Here is a 23739-nt window from a genome sequence, read left to right on the forward strand (position 1 = left end):
ATAAATCGTTGATGCACGAACTAGTAATGCCTAAAAATTACTCTGCATCAGTATTAGCACGAGATGTCTGGATAAATTTGAAACATGTATTATGGCTTGGACATACAATCATACATTCAAACTTGTGCATCTACGATGATGTCAAGATTTACTGGGAATTAGCTTACGATAAAGATTAGATGCTTGCTCGTGAAATTCAGAAGAATTGTCTAAAAGTTATGTTTGTTTACGAACGCGAATCGGTTCAAGTGATTTCCTTTATATGTAAGTTTTTGAATTCAAATTTTGTGAATGGAAAAAAATTTATACTGAATAAGCTTTATTTCTTAACGGACCAATCATATTCGAAATAGATTAATCATATTTCATTGAGTTTAAGATATGCAGTGTATACTAAAAAAAAGATGGTGGTTTCTTAAACTCCGGTTTTGAGGAAAACAATTTAAATTCCACTCAAGTTAATGCTTAACGGTTGTGATTAGCCTGATGTATTAGATATTCGGAGTCTCGAACCATCTAATAAGCTCTAATGACTTATCATGTCAACGTCACAGACGAAAAGAATCCGTCAAAAACGTTACGGCATTTAAAAGTATGGCAAGCACACAGAAGTATCTCCGCATACACACACACAGTGACAGTGCCCCACATATTTATATCTCTCTCTCTCTTATCTCTTTCTTTCTCTCCCTAAAAAGAAGAAGAGGAAGCTTCCTGGAAGTTGCCAATGGCTCCTTCAACACTCCCCTCATCATTTAATCCCCCCACTACCTTCCTCCCTCCTTCCATCTCCAATGCTATCCCCTCTCTCTCTTCCCTCCACCACCATACCCACCCTTCTCTTTCCCTAGGATCCTGTCTTTCTTCCCCTCTCTTATCGCGAAGCCATGAGACTCGTGAAGGTTAGCTCCATCAAGGCCCTGAGTTTCAGTCCCAAGCGCCTCTTCTGCTCCAAGAAGGGCCGCATCGCCGGCTCCAGATCCGATCCCTCCTCCTTCAGCTACGGCTCTTCCTCCTCCTCAGCTTCCTCATCTGATGCCTCCGTCCACCGGAAGGGCGGTGACTCCTGCACACCAACCAGCGTCCTCCCAGGGACCTCCGGCGACTGGTCCGACTCCAACCTCGAGCCCCTCCAGGCTGTCAAGTACATCGGCCACGGCTCCGTCTCGATGAAGCAGCTCGAGGCCCTGCTCAGAAGGCTGGGGGACGAGCCCCCGAGCCGAGACGAGGTTGCCCTGATGCTGAGGGCGATGGGGTGCCCGGCCGACGACGACGGCGCGTGCGTGAGCGTGGACGCACTGCTGAGCAGGGTGGGGTGCGGGGAGACTGCCGCCTGCGACCCGGCGGAGCTGAGGGAGACTTTCGAGTTCTTCGACGAGGACCACGACGGGAGGATCACGGCGGATGAGCTGCTGCGGGTGTTCACGGCGCTGGGGGACGAGGGGTGTACGTTAGAGGACTGCCAGCGCATGATAGCGGAGGTGGACAAGAACAGGGACGGGTTCGTCTGCTTCGAGGACTTTGCTCAGATGATGGAGCTGCAGAGATGATCGAGTTCGCGATCTCGATCATGATCTTCTTCTGTCAATGTTCTTCTTTTCTTCGTTCCGATTATGGTGATGATGGTGTGTGTGATTATGTGAAGAAATCGACGCTCCTGATGAACCGTTGCTGCTGTATCTTAGTAAAACCTTTCTCAGGGTTAATGTTGGAATTTGGGTAATAGTTGGATGTTAAAAGAGGGAACTGAGAAATGTGGAAAGAGTGGAGTAAAGATCATATGAAGATCCATCTCATCTGTTTTTGATAATTTCCGTTGCCGTACGTACATAAATGAGAAATCCTCTAAATCTGGTTTGTTTTGTGTATCTTCTCATAATTCTTATTTCGAATTTCTAGGCCATGTCGTTTGACTTTATTTTACCTTAATTAAAAAGATAATATTTATAAATAAATAATCAAAGGTAGATTGATTCAAACGGTTCGATGGTGTTTTTTTTTAGGTTCGAATATTATGAATGAGAAATATCAACGCACAGAGAATTTTACTCCTCGCTGAGTTCGAATCTTGCGAGGGAAAAAATGAACTCTTGAAGAGCTAAGAGCCGTCCCTAACGGTAAAAACCCAAGTTCCGACTCTCTCACAGCCCATCCGGTTCCGGATGAGCGCGTCGGGCGCCAATGTCACTACCAATTGAAAGCTGAGGTTGCCCTCTCTCTTTCGATGGTGGTGTTCTTTTCTTCCTCCCTCTGCCTCTTCCTTACCAATCTACCATGAAGGCCCAGTAGGAAGCGATGGTGGCGACACCCCTTGGAGGTACCGCGTCTGTGGCTGTCCAAATCGCCCTCCACTGAGGTCGATTTTGCGGCTGTGGTCTTCCCCATGGCTGCAATTGTTTCCTCCTATCGCCCTTGATCTGTGGTTGAGATAGTTTTGATGGAGTCTCGGATGTTGCAGCGACCCTCTGCCTTTCCTCTCCGTCTTCGGCAAGGTTCGTGTGGTGGCAGTCTCCCCCGCGCCCCCCCCCCCCCCCCCCCCCCCCCCCCCCCCTCTCCAGTGAACATGCCCTCTCCCTCTTCGATCACATCTAGGACGGTGAGTAGGGCGCACATAAGGGTAACGGTGAGACAGCGACGAGCACGACCTTGTACCCCGATTGGCCATGACCGATTCAGAGGGGCAGCCCAAAGGCCTCGACCTGCACTGTCCTCACCTGCATCGGAGGCGGCTGCAATGATGCAGTGGCCGCGGGCTCCTCCTCCTCGACCCACTCAGACTGATCGACTTCTTCCCCCTCCTTCCGGTGATGCATTCTTCTCTCGGCCTCCCGTCTCCTCCCCTCGATTGTATCATTGCCCACCACGATACATGATCGCAGCAATAGTCTGATTGTTCTATCTTCCACAGGCGAAAACCAATATTTTGTGGCTTCTGCCTTTTTTGTTGATTTTTACAGGTCTCGGCTCATGCTCCCTGGGTTGACTACTTAGGGCTTCAGCTGTTTAAGATTAGGTAGTTGATTCGGTCTGTTAGTTCTGATTGTTGGTGGGATCTTGCACTCAGATACCGGTCCGAGATACCCTGACAACCTCCTTTATTATGGAGTAGAATTTCATTGTTGGTTTAGGATGTCCTCCTTCCCGATTACTATTGGGATTCACGATGAAATACTCTTAGCAAATATTGATTGGAACCAACAGTTTCAAGATAGTAAATTACAATTGTATCCGTTCTTCTTTGATGTTTCTCCTATCTTTCCTTTATAGTTTGCCCAATGAATAAACTGTTTGTTTCCCCTCTTGTAATTTCTGATATGGCATTTTGTTATGTATCTGTTTTTGCTGTGGATTAATAAAGGGTGCATTTATCTGCTTGAGAAAAAAAAAAAAGAGTTACTAAGATAAGAGGACGGGGAAAGTACATTATCTCATGGAATCGTGAGACCGCAACATTGCTTGAGGCAGCTAGAATTCTCCATGTTATGAGTATACAATTTGTTGATTAAGATCTAAAATATGTAAGCACCACTTGCACAAAAATGATGGGAAACTATTTGGCACTGATTGCCCACCACTGCATACACGAGACATGACATTATCAGTTTTGTCATTTGTCGGCAGTAACGTGGGCGTGATATAATTGCAGGATAGACGGAATACATTCGAGGACTGCCAACAGATTTTACTGAGGGCTGTCTTCAATTGAACGAAAGGAACAGTTATTATATTTATGGGTGCTATGAATTTATGATGGCATTGCAACCAAAGTCAGCATTCACGGGCTATGCATTGCCATACTTTCCTTGCTTTGAAGGCAAACTTTGACATGATTTGCTCGAAAAATGGATCTGTCCACACAGTTCCAATCCAAGTGCCAGCAGCCAGGCAATGATTCAAACATTTAACATTAATATGTGAAGAAGCATGCCTCGAAACTGCTCATACAATTTCCTTTTCTTTGAGTGACTACATAGAATAAAATTATATCGCATATTACAGGCTAAGAATAAGTCGTACTTGACTCTCCTGTGGACCGGTTTTAACTTCTAAGCATGCGAAGAATCTTGAAAGCAAGGGGAAAAAAAACGAAACGAGCGATGGGTAAATCTTCCTTGCAATTTACGTCCAAACAAATCAACTGGGAAGAACTTCTCCTCTATCCATGGTAGGAATGCACATATGGAGGGAGGCTGCATTGCAACGATATATAAGAGGAAAAGTCAGGGAATGCGAGAGGTTTGGCGGGAAGCTGTGGTGGCGGGGCCCCCCCATTCTCATCAAATAAATCAAGAAATTTCCAATTGGAGTGCCTCGAACATGCATACATTCATAAAATAAATGAATAGTGTACCGTAATAACGTATGAATTCACTTATTGATTTAGAAGCGACATGTTTGATATTTAGTAAGATTATTTGTGTCATTTCATTAATTGTTTATAATATCTCTTTTATTGTATTAAATTTTAAATTTCCTTTATAATATAAATATAATCAACTTGAATTGGTTGAAATTAAAAAAAAATATATATATACACATATATAAACAAACATGCATATAAATGCGTGCAACACGACAGAGCGACAATCACTGTCTGATAAAATTGATGTTTGACGAGACCTCATAATAATCATAATGGCCGGAAGATGTCCGCTTGCTTACGTAAAAACAACAAACCACAAAAAAAAAAATTTAAAAGAAAATTATTAGATGTTTAATTAATAATTAATTAATTAACATATGATGTTGATTTTTTTTTTTTGGATCTAGCTAAGTACAGTTGTTTGGACAAATTCTTTTCGGGTTCCAAGGGGCGGTGGAATTTCCATTTTAATTAATTTCTTTCCACCAAAGTCTGTCTCAGCAGTTTCCTGGAAAGTTCCTGTTCTGAGAAAAAATCGTTGGGTGGATATCGATCGACTTTTGTGCTGGTGACGTGATTTGGACAATGTAGTACATTACGTATTACACGTTTACATGCAATGCTTAATTGTTTTGTTGGTCAATGCCTAATTAAAAGCAGACAAGCAGAGTTTATCTTCTGATGATGTGATTTAGTTTGGCTACGAGGATTGAATTTCTCAGCTAAATACATATGCGTGTCTTTCTAACCGGACGTATTGATTCATTGTCCATTGGATGTGAATCTTCCTTATTGAGAGAGATAGAGAGAGAGTTTTATAAATCTAGTGGTATGTATTTTGCCATGTTGAGATATTGCCAGTCTTAATGCGGCGACGGGTTATGCGCCGCTACTTGTAGGTTTCTAAACGTTATGGCAGAATCTTACTTAGGTTCGATCCTCGATCAGAATTGTGAACCGAGTCTGGGTAGGCTTTTCTCGACATTTTGCATGATACGGATCAAAGAAAAGATAAGCTTTGTATAAGAAAATGTACACGTCGGATGCATCGATGTATATCTTTGACACTGATTTAACAGTGTTAATAAAAAAGAAAAATAATTAACAAAAATTGGAGAAACGTGCGTCGTCAACTTTCTCTTATGGAATAGAAATTAAAGGCTAACTGGTTCCCGATATATATTTGTTATATTTATCAATTTATGTATGAAACTGTGAAGTACTCAGATTAAAATTAACTAGACCGGATAACAAGTTCGCTTATTTGCAGCCCATTCCATAGGCCCAATGGACACTCCAGCTTTCTTAACCATATTACGCAAACGTGGCCCGATTTTCGTGTCGGGATTGCAAGAACGCGTTCCATCGATCGACAGGGAGGTAATGGATTGACATCTGCTGGTAACTCAAAGTATGGAGAAATCTTGGTTGTGGACCGAGTATGTTCATCTGGTTGGTCAGCGTTAAACAGGTTGTCCAATTCAACATTTGCCTTACGCTATACTCGACAGTAAGATATATCGGTACTTCGATAAGCTAAGATATGGGCCAAAAAGAGTCGACAACGAGCCCAAGGTTGTGATTCAATAACAACATGAACGAGCCAACTCCAGGAATTTCCATGGTTTGTTCCCTTTTCTTTTTTTTTGCTGAATCCATGATTTGTTCTTGAGGTTATTCATTCGCCCCTACTCAACTCGGCTTTTGCCGCTAAGACTCCTGGCATATCACGGGAAAATTGATGGTGGAAAACTCTTATTTGTTGAGATTTTCCATGAGTAATAGTGTATGGTCATCTCGATACAAATCTGGGACGAGGGCACGATATGTTAAAAGTTGAGTACGTACTTTACTCGGGGACCCTTTTCCCTACTATGAGCGAGGATTATGAAAAATATTCACTGATAACATAAACTACGTCGGAAAAAGCACCCTTAGCTCCCCAAGTTTGTTCCTTCGGAAATGTGCCAGATGGGCTTACCCGACATAAAAATTTTAAGCCCCCTGGACTCCAAGGATGAACAAGTCCTCTTCCAGAGTCTCTTGTGCTATTCTCTGAATCAAGCGGATGTGCCTGTTAAGATCTACATTTACGATTTGTTGCTTTCCGTTAACTTAGCATATATGGACCGGTTTCCAGGTCCGATATATCTGACGGAAGAGAGAAATCAACCATTTCAGTTGGGTCCCCAGCAACTGAAGTACATGACCTTCCTAAGAGGCTCCTCGGGTTGTTTCCTCGTGTCACCATCTCTCATCGTTACACTGCTGCTCGAACCCATTCCAGAAGCTGGAGAACTAGAAACGTTTTTCTTAGCTTGAGAAGGACTCGAGGACATGATCCTGGACCTGTTCCCTTGCTGTCTGGACATCGATGACGTCATCTTATGGTTCAATTTGCTGGTTGATCCCTGCTCCTTCGATTCCCCGACAGCTCCAATCCTGAACCAAGCAACTACCAAAATAACTCATCCGAAATCATGATGTGTTAACGTGAGTTTCTCAGACATCCTGAGACATTCACGGAGGATCATCTTTAAACATTCAAGTAGAAACACCAATGAGTTCTTTTTCAGTTTGGAAAAAGTCATATGATTTCGCAAATAGTCCATGTTAAGTACCTGACATGATTTTTGCCAGACTGTTGCCTTTGTGGAGTATGGTATATGGCAGGGTTTCCAATCCTCATAGAGGAGGTGGCGGCGGAAATTCCTCTGAATATTCCTCCAATGCAACTGCTGCTTGTAGGAGGAGAGCCTGGCGGCAGTAAGGAGCTAAAAGAAGGAGGGGAGCCGGGACGAACATCGAGAAAGTTATCGTTAAGAGAGAAGGAGATCATGTTAAACACCATCTTCTTTCCGTAGGAGAAGAGATGGGTTTAACTGATCTGACTTAGCTTTTCGACTTTTACGGTGTTTACTCTCCCCTAAGGCAGTGGGATCCCGACGAGTAATCCCGAAGCCAGCCGCCCTTCAGCTAAGATGGAAACACCTTCAGCTCTTCATCTGTTCCTTTCCTTGGGGAACAAGGTTCTGATGAGATATCAAGTGACTCTGGCTATCCTAGAGGAGGCAGTTGCATAGAAAAGGCATCCAGGAATATCCTATAAAATTGGAAGCTCTCTTGTAACTCTCAATTTCTCGTTCCAAGTTCACAGCTTGCAGCTTCCTAGGAAGTTTCATCTCACTTCTCGTTGGAAGAAAAAAGTTGGCCTCAACCGGCCATATTTGAGGATAAATATGGTAATGATATTGTTTGCCACGTCAATCTTTCTAAATTTTCTTAGTTCTATTTGGCCTACAAGTCTACCTAAGATTTCCCAACAGCAACAAGTCATTTAAGGTATTACAATCTTCCCTCCTTTCAGCTTACAGCACGCCTGCTAAGCTTTGAACATCGTATATAAACAAACACCTTACTGATTCCGGTTTGCTCAAAAAAATCTGCACAAAGTACTCGGGAAGATTGTGAACCAAGGTCAGCCCTGAAACCATTTCAGGAACAAGAAAGACATCAAATTCCTAGATCTGCAAGAAACAAAGAGCCAGCGAATGTTCAAATGGTAAAATCTAAATTAACATGGTACATGATAAAAAATTGTTAGTTCCTGTCCTGCAATTCCAGCTATGTGCATCTCGACCAGCTTTTGAGATAATTGATATTTGATGTCTCCCGGAAAGCGGTAATAGGCAATTTGTGGCCCATTCCAAACTTCGGAACTGGTTTTGTGGGGACAGTTAGCAGCATGTGAGGGTCTTTTACCCATCTGGCTGCAGATTTTTGGGATCTTTCATATGCAGCAGTTGATTTAGTACCGAACCAACCTTCAAATGAAGACGGTGAATCTTCTTCGCATAGAAGCGAAGTCGACTCATTAATAGATCACAAAACAAAGCTTTATAACTTGTGGAGAAGAGAATTTGCGAGCTCCCCAGGGAAATCATAACTTTTTAAACATTGAGCAAGGTAATGCCTTATTCTACATTGTCTGTGGTGTCCACAAACTGCTGTGTCTCACTGAGGTGTCTTACTTATATACGACAGAGCACTCCATATCAAACTGAGGTTCAGCTATTTCAGTGGAGCTAATTGAGCAATGCCTGATCAGCATTATCTGGGACCCGACAATTCATTTGGATGGAGACAACAAACAGAGTCGAAGGCAAGCTCAAAATAACCTGCTTCTTTCAAGCTGCCAATCTTGCGTACATACGGTCTCGGGAACTGCTTCCTGTCGCTGGTTCTTGCTAAATCAGTCAGGCTTGGAGGCTCACGAATAGGATTGCACCTCGGGGAAGCAGGGAGACCGTGCTTTGTCCGGGCTGATCCTCGGCGAGATTGAGGGAGGGCATCAATTTTTTTATTTTTTATTTTTGATTGAAAGGTAGGACATCTTGAACACCATTGTTTGTGCTACTGACTGCAGCAGATATGGTCACGCTAGAAATGAAAGCTTTGGACTTGCACAGTCGTCGCATTGGAGTCAACGCACTGACTTTTGGGCCAGGAAACTCTGCTCCGCAGCAGCTTTCATGGAATTTAGAAATCAAATTTTGATTTTGGCGGACAAGAAATAGGAAACAGTCTAGGTTCACTGAGGGGCACATTTCTGAATCTTCGGATCCTCCGAGAATCCTTTTCCGACAACTGCCACCGATTCTCATGTCTTTGGATTTCCACTGTTCGTCTCTCTCACCTCCAAGCTCCCGCCTCTACTTCGCTCCCATCACCAGAACACTCAGCGCAGGCACGGCACCTCACTGCTCTGGCGCCATTACATACTTCTCTTGCTGTCTCGTCCGTGTTTGAGCTCAACGACCTTGCAGGTGCAGTTTCTGTATTCAACTCTCTTCATGAACCAAACACTGTGCCGTGGAATTTGATCATCAAATAAGGGGCTGGTATTGTACAGAAGAATGCGAGAATCCGGTGACCTGCTCACGTTCCGGATCGTGAACAGAGCCGTTTCTGTAGCTGAGGACGATATGATATGTGCAGGAATGGTCCATGGAGTGGCTGTGAAGATGGGTTTTGAAGCAGACGTGTATTCCTGCAACCCCACGATCGATGCTTAGTGTAAATGCGGAGGGACTCATTGTGCAGCTAACGCGTTTACGACAATGCCTCACATAGATTCGGTTTCTTGGACCTCCATGATTTGGCTCAGTGGAGGAAGTTCTGCAATGGCTATTGGGTTGTTCAATGCAATGAGGACTGAGTTCGATCCAGAAGCCGTTGCAATGATGATCTTATTGCAGAGATGCTGTCCCTCGGAGAGGTCAATTCTGGGCAGGCAACTTCATGGCCTTTTTGATGAAGAGTGGATTATTATCAGACATTTGACCGGAACTCAGTTCTGAGAATGTGCACCGGAGGTTGGGAACTCAAGGAAGTTGAAAATGTTCTCTTACGAGCTTGACGAGAAGGATACATTTTCATGGAATATTTTGATATCATTCTATACCTCTAGACGATATACTCATAGAGTCACTCATATATCTTGACAAGTGATCTCGAAGCCTCCTGCCCTCCAGCTAAATAAGAAACATTTTGAGCTCTTCAGCTGTTCTTTTCAATGGGGACAAGGTTTTGATTAAGCGATTCTAGAGGAGGAAATTGCATAGGAAAGTCCTCTAGGAATATCCTGCAAAAAATTGTGGATACCGTATTCGAAACTCGAAGACATCACTCAAAAGCAAAAGCTGCTATTCCAATTCATTTAAGTAGACAAACGAATCCTGCATCTTGCAAATCTACTATCAAAATAGGATTCTGACCATCAAAACTGATGCAGTTACGATGATCAAGCGACTATTCAAACTATAAACTAAGGTGTCTTAACTATATACAACAGAGCAGCCCACATCAAACTGAAGTTCAGATATTTTAGTGGAACTGATTGAGGAGCCTGCATAAGCATTATCTGGGACCCGACAATTCCTCTGGACGGAGACGAGAAACAGAGTCAATGACGATCCAATCGCATGTTGGCCTCATAGACAGTTCTTCCTTTAACACAATATAATCCACTTGATTCTCCCATCTTTCATGCCATCCATCACCTTTGATAAGTTGGACTAGTTCCCCTGCGCTTGGTCGTTCCTTGGGTTCATGCTCCGTGCACAAAAGAGCTATCTTGGTTAGCTGCCGGACCTCTCCCTCATTGTAATCACCTCGGATATCCTTATCGATCAACCTCTCTAATTCATTGTTTTTGAGGAGTCCTATCACCCAGTCAACCAACTCTGCACCTTCCTCAATTGCGAGCCGACAAAGTTCATAGACACGTCGGCCTCCGAGAAGTTCAAGAAGCATAATCCCGAAACTAAAGATATCGCTCTTCTTTGTGCATTGGCCCCTCGAGATGTACTCGGGAGCAATATATCCAATCGTGCCGCGTACAGAAGTATGAACAGTAAGGTCCTCAAGCTGGCACTCTGCCTTGTTGGTTCTGCCATTGCAGAGGGCAAGGTCGGCAGCTCCCCTTTCAGATTCAGCCACACGTTCAATTTGTGCTCGTCTCCTCTCTGCTGCAAAGAGAGCAAGCCCTAGGTCTCCAATGAGAGGCTCAAACCTCTCATCCAACAGAATGTTGGAGGCCTTGATGTCACGGTGAATTATATTTAGACTGTGCAGATGGCGAAGTCCTCTTGCGGCTCCAAGCGCCACCTTCATCCGCATATGCCAGCTAAGCGGAGGCTGGGATCCTATACGATCTTTCAAATGAGATGCTACACTCCCATTAACCATAAATGGGTAGACCAGCAAATTGTCTTTTGACTTTGACGAGGTGCAGAAACCGAGCAAAGGAGCAACATTTGGATGGTTGAGCTGGTTGCCGGCTTTCACTTCTGCGTGGAACATCAACACACTTGTATCTGAAACTTCCCTGCCCCTTTTGATTGCAGCAACGTAGCCATTAGCCAACTGCCCCTTGTAGACTTGGCCGAATCCACCTCTCCCCAAAATGTTTTTGTTGCTAAAATTGTTGGTGGCAACTTTCAGCTCCTTCAAGGTGAACTCAGAAAGCCTTCCTTGATAGAGCTGAAAGTCCTCCTCATATCGGGTGACACCAGGCTCTCTGGGCTTCCTGCGACAGCCAAGCTCCATCGTAGTTGAGGCGGCAAGAGGAAGAGTGATGGAGCAACAGAGAGTAGCAGATGATGATGAGGAAGTAGGCAGAGACACTGGAGGGAAATCCTCTTCAAGATCTCGAGTGAGGTCCAGGGTAGCCATTTTGAAAACCATATTCGATCTTCTCCTTCTCGACTTGCACGACGAGTGGACTCTCCGAGAGCAACGCGACCGAGCAGTTTCACTCCTAACACATATTCGGAAAATTGTGAAGAATCTTCAAATCATTTTCCTACGTCTGAAACGGCTGCCAAAACAGTAATGTCACGTAATCCCCTGGAAGCTGCTGGCAGACTTCCTCTAGGGAGGACAGTCCCTTTCCAGTTGTTGCCGTTGAGAAGAAAAGCTTGCCCCCAGAAACTTCTGCCAAGCATCCTTAATAATAGTAGATATATCCACTATGGCACTGGTTGACCTTGACTTGAACATTGGCTCATCCCGCGTGCATTATAGAAATTTTGGTCCCGAGTCCACTCATGCAATAAATTGACGAACTGCCCAATTGATTATTTCCATCTAAGTAATGTTCTAAGCGATTTCATCCAAAATTTTATCCGTACACAAATGTGCAACCCCACAGGATTTTCATCTATTCTCCAGAAGAATTCCAATTATCTCGAACAAGAACAATATATAACCCGAGTTGCGTCGTATGCAGTTGCAGTAGAAGATTTGGTATGATTGATATAGACTAGGATAATTTTACACAAACATCAGAATGTACATAAAAAATCAGAAGACAGGGTCATTAGGCAGTAAAAATACATACATATATAATATAATCACCACTTATCCAAAAAAGGTTATATAATCAGTCAGGGAAGATCATTGCTTCCCGACATTAGCTACATTTGTATTGTTTCATAAGGATGAATCCACAAAGAAGGTAAATGCCAGTTTGACAGTGGTGTGTAAGATCGCAAACGGTTCTCCTGCATAGCCACCCAGCACACTGTTGGGCCGGTTTCTCTCTTATATGGAGAATGGTGAGTGCGGGTGTTGAAAGTAATCCCACATGGAAAAGTTGAGAGGAAATCCATAGGTTTATAAGAGATAATGGTCTAGCAACCCATTGGCTTAAGCTTTTGGGTTGCGGATGGGCCCGAGTCTGAAGTAAGCCCATGGATTTTTCCTAACAAGTGGTATCAGAGTCCAAGGTAACGATCCTAGGGAAGTGCACACGCTATGCGTGGAAACCCACACCACACCAAGGCCCGAGTGTGGAACTCGTGGCTGGTGAAGGGCCTAACAATTGGTATCCGAGTCCGGAAGTGAAGCCCGGCTCGAAGTCCTCCATATAGTCGAGAAGGGGGGGAATTGTTGGGCCGGTTTCTCTCCTATATGGAGAATGGTGAATGCGGGTGTTGGAAGTAATCTCACATGGAAAAACTGAGAGGAAATCCATAGGTTTATAAGAGATAATGGTCTAGCAACCCATTGGCTTAAACTTTTGGGTTGCGGATGGGCCCGAGTCTGAAGTAAGCCCATTGATTTTTCCTAACACACACTACCTTCAATTCTGGAGAGTTGTAATTAGAAATACATTGCTAAAGATAAAAAAAAGGAACCAATCACAACAAAGGGCCAGCATCAGATTGAGGTTCTATATATCAAAAGGCAAGCAAAGAGAAGTTGTTGTAAAAGAAGTTTCCCGGTATCAACTTTTCAGATTTTAGCATGAAAAATAAAAACATTTCCCTCTATTTCTCCCATTTATCAATCCGTTAACTGTGGTTTTTTAACGGTGCTGATGTAGTCGTTAACTCCGCCTATGTGGTGGACGGAAGTCCACGTGGAAAAAGAGAGAAGTCTTTTTAACCTAGAAAATCAAATAGTTTGAAATTTTTTCATAATCTACAACATATCAAAAATTCTATCTCCTCGAGGAAGGGGTTTTAGTGCTGCGGTACAAAATCAAGAGGTTCTGATTCGATTCTCACCAGTAGGACTTATGTGTCCATTTATTTACCTTTATTTCCTTTCCTTATTGAAATAAATCTCTCTTCGACTTATTGAAAAAAAAATCTCTCCCCTCTTTCTCAACTTTCTCTCCTCGTTCTCATCTTTCTTCTTGACTTCCTCTCATCTCTCTCCACCCTCTCTCGGCTCTCTTCCTCTCTCTCCTCTCTCTACTCTATGCTCTCTCTCCTCTCTCATTGCTCTCATCTCTCTCCCGACTCTTTCTCCTCTCTCTTGACTCTCTTCTTTCTATCATCTCTCTCTCTCCTCTCCCTTGACCCACTCCCCCTCTCTCTCTTCTCTTTCTCTCTACTCTCTCGACTCCCCCTCCTCTCTCTTATCTCTCTCCCGACTCTCTCTTGCCTTTCTCCTGACTCCTTCTCCTCTCTCTCATCTCTTTCTCTCTCCTCTTTGAGACAGAGAGAGAGAAGATATAGGAGAATAGTAAGAGAGAGGAAAAAGAGTCGAGAGTGAGCCCAAAGAGAGGAGAGAGTCGGGAGAGATGAAAGAGTGAGTCGAGATAGGAGAGAGAAAAAGAGAAGAGAGAGGAGAGAAATTCGAGAGAAAGAAAGCCGAGAGAGAGGAGAGAAGGAGCAGAGAGATGAGAGAGAGTCGGGAGAGAGACGAGCATGGAGAGAAAGAGTTGGGAGAGAGATAAGAGCGAGGAGAGAGAGAGAGAGAGGAGAGAGAATTTTTAATATGATGTAGATTAGAAATTTTTTTAAATTATTCGACCTTTTAGGTTAAAAAGACATCACTTCGTTTTCCCGTGAACTTCTGTTCACCATATAGGCGGAGTTAAAACCAAAGTTAACGGATTGATAGATATGGGAAATAAAAGGAAACGTTTTGATATTTCAGGCTAAAATTTAGAAAGTCCGTAGGCTGAGGAATTAAGAGAAATTATGTGAATTTTCAGATTATTTCCTAAGATACACAATGGGACCGGAGGAGCTTCCATAACAAAGGAAGCTCTGCTCGAACCAGTTCAAGAAATCCGGATTTGATTTTGGCGGACAAGAAAGAGGAGACAGTCTGGTGGGTTTCCTGAGGGATATTCCTAAATCTTCGGATACTCCGAGAATCCGTTCCGACAATTGCCACCAATTGCCATGTCTTTGGACTTCCTCTGTTCGTCTCTTTCACCTCCAAGCTTCCGCTTTTACTTCGCTCCTGTCACCTAAACCCTCAGCGCCGCCACCTCACTGCTCTGTCTCCGTCACATGTCCCGGACTCCACCAGGAACCATCAAGCACTTGGATGCTTTCATATTGCGGTCTCGCCGGGGTATGAATCAGCTCTCTTTGCGTCGAAGCTTATATCTCGGTGCGCAGAGTTCAACGACCTTGCGGGTGCAGTTTCTGTCTTCAACTCTCTCGACAATCCCAATATTGTGCTATGGAATTTGATCATCAAGGCGCATGTTGATCTCGGAGCTCCTCGTGAGGGGCTGGTGTTGTACAGAAGAATGCGAGAATCGGCCGTTAAGCATGACCAGTTCACGTTCCCGATCGTGAACAGAGCCATTTCTGCAGTGAACGGCGATGTGTTATGTGCAGGAATGGTGCATTGTTTGGCGGTAAAGATGGGTTTTGAAGCAGACTTGTATTTCTGCAACACCATGATAGACGCTTACTGCAAACGCGGGAAGACTAGCTCTGCAGTTAACGTGTTTGAGACAATGGCTCAGAGAGATTTGGTTTCTTGGACCTCCATGATTTCAGGTTGGCTCTCTGGGGGAAGTGCTGCAATGGCTGTTGATTTATTTAATGCAATGAGGATCGAGTTCGATCCCAATGCCGTCACGGTGATGATCCTTTTGCAGGGATGTTGTGCTCCTGAGAGGTTGATTCTAGGCAGGCAACTTCATTGCCTCGCGACGAAGAGTGGATTATTATCGGACGCATTTGTGCGGAACTCGGTTCTGAGAATGTACGCCAGAGGTGGGGAGCTGAAGGAAGTTGAAATCTTCTCCAATGAGCTTGATGAGAATGATATAGTCTCGTGGAATATTTTAATTTCATTCTACTCCGCTAGGCGAGATACGCAAAGAGTCGTTGGATTGTTCAATGAGATGCAGCATAAAGTTCCACTCAAAGCAGAGACTCTAACCTTAGTAGTTTCGACATTGGCAAATTCTAATAACAAAAGTATTACACAAGGTGAGATGCTACACTGTTATGCTCTGAAATCTGGGCTCCGCGACATTGTTCTGGAGACTTCTTTGTTGGACTTCTACACCAAGTTCGGGCACATTGAAAACTCGTTTAAGTTGTTCGAAGAAATTCCTCATAAAAACAGTGTAACTTGGAACGCAGTGATGTCAGGTTTCATTCGTAATTGGCACTTTGAAGAAGCCATTGGAGCGTTCCATCAGATGCTGGCTGCAGGTCTTGAACCCACGCCAGAGATCTTGACAAGTCTGACTGATGGATGTGCCCATATCAGTGCATTACGATCGGGTAGAGAAGTCCATGGTTACCTTATCAGAAACTTGTTCAGTCAATGCTGGGAAGAGCATACAGTAACGCACCTGAACACCTCCATCATCAACATGTATTTCAGATGCGGAGACATTTCTTCTGCTAGATTATACTTTAATACTCTGGTGACAAAAGACACTATAACATGGTCTTCCATGATTGAGGGCTACGGCACCCACGGGCTTGGCTCTGAAGCAGTCCAGAATTTTCAGTTGATGTTGGATGAAGGAGCTGAACCGAATGGAGTCACTTTCTTAAGCTTGTTAGCTGCCTGCAGCCACTCGGGGCTCGTGGCAGAAGGCTGCAGGTTCTTCTCCATGATGGAGCAGAGATTTAACATCGACCCCGACCTAGATCATTACACTTGCTTGGTGGACCTCTTGGCCCGTTCCGGAAGGCTGAAGGATGCCTTGGCTGTGATCACTAAAAGGGTGTCCCGTCCCGATAGTAGAATTTGGGGAGCTATTCTAGCTGCTTCGAGGATTTATGGTGACAGGAAAGTCGGGAAATTCGCAGGGCAGAGGCTCTTGGAATTGGAGAGCGATAATGTCGGGTACTATACTCTGTTGAGCAATGTCCAGGCTAGTGATGGAAATTGGTCTCAGGTAGAAATGGTGAGGCAAGAGATGACCGAAAAGGACTTGAAGAAGAAACCCGGGTGGAGTTGCTTCATGGACCGGGGAAGGATCCACGGATTCATCTCAGGGGATAGGACGCACTGTGAAGCTGACAAAGTATATGAAATTCTGCAACAGTTGGGTAGGAACATACGAGAAACTCACCGAATGTGATTGGCCTGGCCATCGGAAACTGCCAAGTGTGCTCCAAGAACTTTGGACTAGTGATGTTTGTCATCAAAGGAGATATAAGATCTTACTTCCATTGATCAGATCAGGCGCATGTTGAAAGATGGGCTTTCCAATTTGAGGAAATTGGGCCTGGGCCCTGGGCAAGGAAATGAAGGAAATAGATAATGGGCCTCGGCCCTGGGAGTTGGGCCTTTAGCGAAACTGCTATTGGGCCACAGATCCGATGCGATTGCGACCGGCGGAGCGATTGTGAGGAGGACAGTGAACCGATTAACGACTTGTCAGCTCCGACCGACATTCCTCTCTCGGTGTTCCTTCCTGTCCCTGTGTTCACGGCTCCGATCTGGGAGACGAGCCAGTAATGGAGCTTTAGCTCTCTTGATCTCCCTAGTCTATCCGCGAATCCTCAAGTCCCTACAGAGGAGGAGAAGCAGCTGCGAAGATGGCGGGGAATGTGCTGGGGACGGCCTTTGATCTGAAATCGGGGCAGATGATAATGGTGGCTCTGCTGTTAATGGTCGGCTCCTTCTATGCCGGAACTCTATTTGGAAACAATAAGTACCCCATTTACGTCCCTGAGGTGGAGCAGTTCAATTCCACTTCTCCTTCTCCTGGTACTGTTCCCTTCTCAGTATCTTACTCATGGTTCAACTCAGCTGCAAATGCTACTTTTCACTTAATACTTATGGGTTTAGTTTGTTCCCCTAGTTGCTGAAATTAGTTCTATACTGAACTCTGCTTCTGGTCGATCTAGCTCATAGTGAATTGAGGACATTGTTCAGACATCCGCGTTTGATTAGTTCTTGGGTAGCTTTAAAAAACCATGCTTCCTGGTAGTTATGGTCAAGATTTAGGACAATATATTGCTCAAGTTGCATGCTCGATTTCCGAGGAAGGTGCTGGTATGGATGTTGATAACCGTCTATAACGGTAAATTTAAAAATGTTCAGTTTGCTGAATGAGTCGCCTTATCTTGTGAAAACTGGGCTTTGAGTAGGATGTGGTTGATGACTTTCACTTTCACTCTGTAAATTTTTAGATGCCATTGTTGGCTTGACCGTCTTGCCTTTCATGCAATTGATAGCAGATTTTGAATTTTCGCACGTGCAGGGGTCTCGAAAGTTGCAATATTCACAAACAAAGTTGAGCTTACCTACAGAAAAGCGCCACCTTTCATTCCAGAAACTGGGATGAATGTGTGCCCGCTGGCATACAACGAATACATCCCTTGCCATGACATTTCTTACGTGAAGGAGTTGCTTCCTAAGTTGAACTTATCCCGGAGAGAAGAGCTAGAGAGGCACTGTCCTCCCCCTGAAAAGCATCTTTTCTGCTTGGTCCCACCGCCAGAAGACTATAAGATACCAGTGACATGGCCCACTAGTAGGGATTATGTGTGGCGGAGCAATGTGAATCATACCCATCTGGCTGAGGTAAAAGGAGGGCAGAATTGGGTGCATGAGCATAAGCAGCTGTGGTGGTTCCCTGGCGGTGGCACTCATTTCAAGCACGGGGCACCTGAATATATTCAAAGGTAAGTTTCTCAAGCTTCATCTCCCTTTATCTGTTCTTTTTCCTTGTTTGGGTATTGCTAAGGTGATATTGCTGGTAATTTGCGACATGAATAATTACTTACGAGGGCATGTCTGCTTCTGATCTTCACATAGACTTGTGGGCAGAATGATTCGCAGAACATTGATGGTATCTCCGACCGTAATATCAAGGACAAAAAATCATAGTTGAAACAGCATATGGAAAAGGTCTTATCTAAGTTGATTTCCTTTATGCCAGCAGTTTTCTTTTCATTCTGTAGTCCCTTTTTTGTTTTCTGGGCCACCACCCTATAGTCCGTTCAATATGCTGAAATGGTAAAGGAATGTAATCCTATGGAATTATAGTTCCGTGTTAAGCTGCAGTGGAATTGGGATTGTATTTTCATGGAATTATATTTTGTATATTATAACATTACACATGCCAATCTGTCATTTCTAAAACTATTATGGAGGTGGAGTCTCATGTTTTTCTATTAATGCACTTTCTTCTTGTCTTTGATTTCTGCCTCTCTAACAATCTCTGAGGTTTCATATCATTTAGTATTTAATGAAATCATGGTTTTCTTACTACTTATGCAGGTTAGGGAATATGACTACTAATGAGACAGGTGACCTACGTTCTGCAGGAGTGGTTCAAATTCTGGATGTTGGTTGTGGGGTGGCCAGCTTTTCAGCTTATCTGCTTCCATTAAACATACAAACAATGTCTTTTGCTCCAAAAGATGGGCATGAGAATCAGATTCAGTTTGCTCTAGAGCGTGGAATTAGTGCAATGATCGCAGCTATAGCCACAAAACAGCTGCCTTACCCAACAGGCTCATTTGAGATGGTTCATTGTTCAAGATGCCGTGTCGATTGGCACGAGAATGGTACTTTTTTTCCATTTAGTTTTAAAGATTGAGAGATGCTCTCTTCATCGTTGATCCAAATTCTGCAAAATTGCTGTTAGTTTCTTACATTTCTTCATCGTTGGTCCAAATTCTGGAAAATTGCTATTATTAGTTTCTTACATGCTTATTTGAATGATGAATAATGGCTCTATCTTTTCCATCAATTTTGAAGACTTTTCCCAGTAAGAAACTTCATTATGGCATTTATTGAGCATTCTTGCATCTTTCTATCTTATTTGTTTGTATGACTTTGTTGTATGGTCTGTTTTCCATGACTGGATCCTTAATGTAATGTCAGGATTGCTTACATAATGATTTTTAAGTCCCCATAAGACCTTTTGCAAATTCTATGTATGACCTTGACCTATCTAATTTTAGATTTACATATGAAATCAGTAAGCTATCTCGTCTGCATTTTTTAAAATAATAATATATGATTGCTGATTCTTTTTGTGCCTCCTATAATTTTTTGAAGATGGGATTCTACTTAAAGAAGCAAACCGCCTTCTGCGCCCTGGTGGATATTTTGTATATTCAGCTCCCCCTGCATATAGAAAGGACAAGGATTTTCCTGCTATATGGGATAAACTGGTGCATTTGACCGGAGCTATGTGCTGGAAGCTCGTTGCTCAACAGGTACAAACTGCAATTTGGGTTAAACCAGAAAACTGGTCATGTCTTGTTCAAAATGCCAAGCAGAAGCTGATAGAGATTTGTGAGTTAGAGGATGAATTGAAACCTTCATGGAATACTCCACTGAGGAACTGCATACAATTAAGGAGCCCCCAGACAGACTCAAAGAAGCTTCCTCCCCAACCTGAACGCCTTTCAGTATTTTCAGAGAGTGTAAAAAGATTAGGTGTGTATATTACCTTCTTTTTGCCTATTTGCTACAAACTCATGTGCTGTGAAACATTTGTTGTTGCATGTTGCCTTTCATGGCAAAATGATGTATAAATATGTTGTACAACAGGTGTTACTGAAGAAGAGTTTGTCTCAGACACAGCATTTTGGCAAGATCAAGTCCAGCGTTACTGGGAAATGATGAATGCAAGTTACTCAGATATAAGAAACATCATGGACATGAATGCAGTATTTGGTGGATTTGCTGTAGCTTTGAACAAGTTGCCCGTTTGGGTAATGAATGTTGTTCCTGCAAGCATGAATAACACCTTGTCCGCCATTTATGACAGAGGCCTTATTGGTGCTTTCCATGACTGGTAAGTGCCAGATGATCCCAAATACAGCCCTGTAGTCACTATGAGTCTCTATGGAATGACGTCTAGTTATTTATGCTTCATTTCTCTTTCTGGGTTCAGGTGTGAGCCATTTTCCACATATCCGCGAACGTATGATCTGTTGCATGCAAATCATCTTCTCTCTCAATATAAAGACCAAGGAGATAGTTGCGCTTTGGAGGATATCGTTTTGGAGATGGACCGCATGTTACGTCCACAGGTAATACATTTGTCGCTCACAGTTTGAAGATCAACACTCTCTTTTTAGATAAGCAGAAGATCAACAATTTCATTTCAACTATTTTTGCTGGAGTGAGGCAGGTTTAATGTTTAATCCACTCAGTAGATAATCTGTGAAATGGTGGTACTATGCAGATTGAAAAGACTTCAAAGTACTAATTCACAAGATTTCAAAAATGATTAGTGGTGTTCATACATTTATTTTCAAATTCCGTCAAGCTCTAAACTTAGTCGAGTGTGGTGACTTCCTAGGGCAGTCCGAGCATGTCCACAGTCACCATCTTCTGCCTGGTGTTAACTAGTATCCATGAAGTTGGGACTTTAAACTTTTGATTGATTTATCATGTTGACGAGGATTTATGTATGCAGGGATTTGTCATAATCAGAGACGAGGAGTGGACAGTATCGAGAATTAAGGACATTGCTCCCAAATTTTTGTGGGAGGTCAAATCCCATCCCCTGGAAAACAAACAGAAGGAGATGGAAACTGTGTTGATATGCAGAAAGACATTTTGGTCGATCTCATAGGTTGTCCTTTCTGCAGTAGGATTTCTTGTGAGGTCGTGTGTCTTGGTAGCATTCTCCGTGTTTCTGCATATAATGTGAGTTCAAAGGAATCTGTGACGCCTCATAGGCTATATTTGTTGTATTTTATGTTCATTCGGAACACGTGATGTACCTCCTCCGAAAGATTCTTTTATCACTAAACATTCTTTCATTGCACGAGAATCTCTCCTGCGGTATCTCTTGCTCTGTCAGTATGTGCTGTGTTCTGCAGTTAAGAGGGGGCAAACTGTTGTTCCGGACACATGATGAAACCATCACATAGAGATCCCGAGAGATCTTGCCTTTTGCAACCACGAGAGAGGAGCGATCAATTCAAGCAGCACCTGAAGGATTCAAGATTGGTAGCTAAGTCGGGCCCAGCAACACTATCAAGCTGGACATAGTTTAGGCAGAAACTGACCTGCTCCGCTCTACCAAACGAAGCGACATCATTGTAGAGCGAACAGGGAATATGTCGACAGCTAGTCACTGCCTCTGCGCCGTACATCGTATAGTATCAGTTCGATTACTATTCAAAGATAAAGAAGCTATGGAACAGAGATTCAGCAGATAAGAAACGGAAGAGAGCAGGAAGAAAGCCGATGATGATGGGCTGGGCTTCTGTTCGGTCAAAACTGGGCTTTGATGATATCGAGAAGAATCATGGGAGGCCCCAGGATAAAATGTATCTGGGCTTTGAAGACCAGCCCGGTTTGGTTGACCCTGGTTGAATCTAAAGTGTACTTGTTTGTGCGTTGTTCACTTAAAAGCTTAAGCTGATAAGTGATGGTACCCAAGTCTCATATAAATCCATGAATATTCTTTCATCTTTTCCATGTGGGATTTTGTAATTCTCAACACTCGTCCTCACGTGCAACGTGTGGTCTATTTCTGCCTACACGTTGTCACGTGCCCTTAAACACTCGACCTCAACAACTGACCTCGAGCCTGGCTCATTTTCCGTGCTCGGGCGAGGGGGAACTAACATAAGGCGCTCTTTTTGAATGCTCTCGATATTGGGTCGGCGTATTGTGAGTCCACGTGGACACGCAAAAGCGTAATCTGCTCTGATACCATATTAAATTTCCATTGGACTTATGCGGGTTTATGGTTTCTTTCTCAATTTTTCCATGTGGGATAACGTATCTCAACACATACTTATGCATAGATTGCAATAATTCCCTTTGTAGTGTTCGATAAGATTTATACGAGATCTCAAAAGAAAGTTGCAAGAGGCCATTATGGTTCGAATATGACTGCACATTTGCATCGCCCAAAGCCCGTCATATTAGGAGAAAATGGAAAATTTGATGACCTGAAAACAGTTAACTTTATCATTATTAGTAGGGCCAGGAAAATACACCAGGAAGTTAATTTAATCAGTTTGGCAAGTTACTTAATTTAGAAGCATATTCTAATCACTGTTTTCTTAATTAATATTATCATTTATTTGGAGGAGGTCTCATCAAACAAAAGTGAATAAATTAAAGTCGAAAGTGATGGCATTTTTTTTAATTTGTAATATATTATATTTTATTCATAAAAAGGTGCATCTATATCTTTCGAAAGAAAGCCAAATAAGGAATAGGGTTTCATTGGATGCTGATTATATTGTGGGGAACCTTTCAATGATTTAATTATGTTTGCCCTGGATTTCCTTTAAGCTAATTATTAATTAATTAATTAATTAGTGGGCAGATCCCATTCATACATAGATAGTATAAGTAATTCCTTTGCATGACTTGGGCAATTGATTAATGTCATTTTGCTTATGAACTGATTAGGCTAACGGAATAAACGGTTGCTTCTGAGGGTCGGCATGTATAATTTCTCCCTTAATTTTCCTAATCAGTCTATTGCTTCAAATTTCTTTTCTTCTTTTTTTTTCGATTGAACATGGGCCGATTCCCCAAATAGATAATATTTTGCTTCTATTTCCCGAAAATATAAGAACAAGATAATATATATCATGATTTTCAATTAATAACATATTTTTTGTCGGCCAAAAAAAATCTATTTTTTTGAATGCAAGTGATTTGTTGTCTCTGATTAAAAAGAAAAAGAGGTTTATTAATAGATTTGAAAATCACAAAGCGTTATTAAATTGCCAGTTACAAATGTTGTTTGACAAGATACCTCACATTGCATATATTACAACTTTGTTTCATGGAAAATCATATATATGGTTGAAAAGTTTTAAACTGTTTATTATTAATTTTGCAAGAGGGTACCTGCTTAACTTGATTACTGGCACGTTATTAGCTAGGGGAGATGCATCTGCTAAATGCAAATATATCTTCAGATTTGATCGCGGAAACTATGAAAATCTAAGTTTATAAAATCTGAGATTACCGTAACCAAGAAGTAATAATACTATAAAATGTATCCCACAAGAGTGAGCACCTATGATAATATACGAGTGAGCAACGACGATAATACATGACATAAGCTCTTAAATAATATGTCCTGTCCATTTTTAAGATGTATAAAATCTAATATGGTATGTATTAAAAAAAAAATCTTT

At 42.8% G+C, this 23739-nt stretch overlaps 5 protein-coding genes and 1 long non-coding RNA gene across 6 annotated transcripts; 4 read left to right on the top strand and 2 right to left on the bottom strand.

Moving 5' to 3' along the window:
• The first annotated feature begins 681 nt into the window (after nucleotides 1-681).
• LOC116189137 (probable calcium-binding protein CML36) lies at nucleotides 682-1868 on the top strand. The gene has a single exon (XM_031518669.1). The coding sequence runs from the start codon at nucleotides 888-890 to the stop codon at nucleotides 1548-1550; it is 663 nt and encodes a 220-aa protein (XP_031374529.1). The 5' UTR covers nucleotides 682-887; the 3' UTR covers nucleotides 1551-1868.
• A 4195-nt stretch (nucleotides 1869-6063) lies between these two features.
• On the bottom strand, nucleotides 6064-7460 carry LOC116192504. Its single transcript, XM_031521062.1, has 2 exons — nucleotides 6985-7460; nucleotides 6064-6805 (listed from the first exon to the last, which is right to left on the bottom strand). Exons 1-2 carry the CDS (start codon nucleotides 7212-7214, stop codon nucleotides 6541-6543), a joined length of 495 nt encoding a protein of 164 aa, XP_031376922.1. The 5' UTR covers nucleotides 7215-7460; the 3' UTR covers nucleotides 6064-6540.
• A 947-nt stretch (nucleotides 7461-8407) lies between these two features.
• LOC116193663 lies at nucleotides 8408-9925 on the top strand. Its single transcript, XR_004154326.1, has 2 exons — nucleotides 8408-9189; nucleotides 9362-9925. It is a non-coding gene; the product is annotated as an uncharacterized LOC116193663 (long non-coding RNA).
• A 357-nt stretch (nucleotides 9926-10282) lies between these two features.
• LOC116207697 (somatic embryogenesis receptor kinase 2-like) lies at nucleotides 10283-11599 on the bottom strand. Its single transcript, XM_031540769.1, has one exon. It carries the CDS (start codon nucleotides 11597-11599, stop codon nucleotides 10283-10285), a length of 1317 nt encoding a protein of 438 aa, XP_031396629.1.
• A 1083-nt stretch (nucleotides 11600-12682) lies between these two features.
• Nucleotides 12683-16837, top strand: LOC116207706 (pentatricopeptide repeat-containing protein At4g19191, mitochondrial-like). Its single transcript, XM_031540781.1, has 2 exons — nucleotides 12683-12752; nucleotides 14509-16837. The coding sequence occupies exons 1-2, from the start codon at nucleotides 12683-12685 to the stop codon at nucleotides 16728-16730; spliced, it is 2292 nt and encodes a 763-aa protein (XP_031396641.1). The 3' UTR covers nucleotides 16731-16837.
• A 199-nt stretch (nucleotides 16838-17036) lies between these two features.
• Nucleotides 17037-21398, top strand: LOC116212850 (probable methyltransferase PMT7). Its single transcript, XM_031547571.1, has 7 exons — nucleotides 17037-17362; nucleotides 17859-18282; nucleotides 18881-19170; nucleotides 19667-20050; nucleotides 20165-20411; nucleotides 20511-20649; nucleotides 21039-21398. The coding sequence occupies exons 1-7, from the start codon at nucleotides 17191-17193 to the stop codon at nucleotides 21195-21197; spliced, it is 1815 nt and encodes a 604-aa protein (XP_031403431.1). The 5' UTR covers nucleotides 17037-17190; the 3' UTR covers nucleotides 21198-21398.
• The last annotated feature ends 2341 nt before the right edge of the window (nucleotides 21399-23739 follow it).

The sequence above is a fragment of the Punica granatum genome, chromosome 1 (genome assembly GCF_007655135.1).
Source record: "Punica granatum isolate Tunisia-2019 chromosome 1, ASM765513v2, whole genome shotgun sequence".
Classification (NCBI taxonomy): Eukaryota; Viridiplantae; Streptophyta; class Magnoliopsida; order Myrtales; family Lythraceae; genus Punica; species Punica granatum.